General features: G+C 29.7%; 1 protein-coding gene across 1 annotated transcript in view; it reads left to right on the top strand.

The window, feature by feature from the left end:
• Positions 1 to 568: 568 nt before the first annotated feature.
• HELRODRAFT_176347 (hypothetical protein) overlaps positions 569 to 1,076 on the top strand; it is a gene marked incomplete at both ends in the record, with an annotated part of 5,660 nt that continues 5,152 nt past the window's right edge. The window contains one exon of the mRNA XM_009023565.1: positions 569 to 1,068. Within this exon, the coding sequence (XP_009021813.1) occupies positions 569 to 1,068 (500 nt within the window). The remainder of the gene's footprint in view (positions 1,069 to 1,076) is intronic.

Raw genomic sequence — 1,076 nt, 5'->3', positions numbered from 1 at the left:
GATTTTTAAGATAACTTAACGAAGTGTGTAATTAATTAATTAATTATACAAGATATACTGTGATAGGAACATTCTGTGAATATTTATGTTGTGCTTGTTGATGCTGATTGTGGAAAAAAAAGGCAATTTATCACCAATGAAAATAAGTAGAAAAACAAATAATAAACGGATAGTTGATTGTGTATTTTGAGGTTTGATGATAATAAAATGAGATTATTATTATTATTATTATCATTATCATTATTATTATCATTATCATTATTATCATTATCTTTATTATAATCATTATTATTATTTTTCTAATTTTTTGTTCATAGTTTGCTTCATCTTTCGATTTATCTCGCGGTTCTGCTTGTCTGTCCGGAGTGCATTATTGGGAGACTTATTTATGACAGGCCCCTGCTATTTTCGCCGTATACAAAACTGTTTTAAAACACACATACACACAAATTACATATATACATACATACGTACGTACATACATACATACATGCATACATACATACATGCATACATACATACATACATACATACATACATACGTACATACATTTCCGTTTCCGGTACGATGTCGCGAGCGGTTTGCATTAACGAGTTATTGTGTTATTTATTTAATAATTCTGACAAAATTGACGATGCGGAATTCATTTACGAAATAATGGATTTCTACAATTGTGAAGATATTAGAATAGCAAAAAAAATACTTACCAGCGATCTAGATGCGTTAAATCTAGAAAAAGATGATAAAATAAAACCAAACAGTTCTGGAAACTCTAAAAAGGACAAGGTTAGTGATTTAATACTAACAATAAAAACAATTCTGAGCAACAAAATTGAAAGCAAATTGCCTCAGTATGCTGCTCTCAACCTTTTTAAAATTCCAAGCTCAAAAAAAGCTAAATTTGAGTCAATTTTTGACGAAAAGTTAAAAAAATTAGAAGAACTATTTATTGAAGAAAGAAACATCTTCCGAGAAATAGTAAATGATGCGGCTATTAACAATAGCCCAAAAGTAGAAAGAAAGCAGCAATCCGATTGCAAGACCGAATCGAGCAAGCAATCTGACTGGTCAGAGA

The sequence above is a fragment of the Helobdella robusta genome (genome assembly GCF_000326865.2).
Source record: "Helobdella robusta unplaced genomic scaffold HELROscaffold_37, whole genome shotgun sequence".
Classification (NCBI taxonomy): Eukaryota; Metazoa; Annelida; class Clitellata; order Rhynchobdellida; family Glossiphoniidae; genus Helobdella; species Helobdella robusta.
Note: the sequence above shows the minus strand (reverse complement) of the source record. Positions and strands in the feature narration are given on the sequence as shown.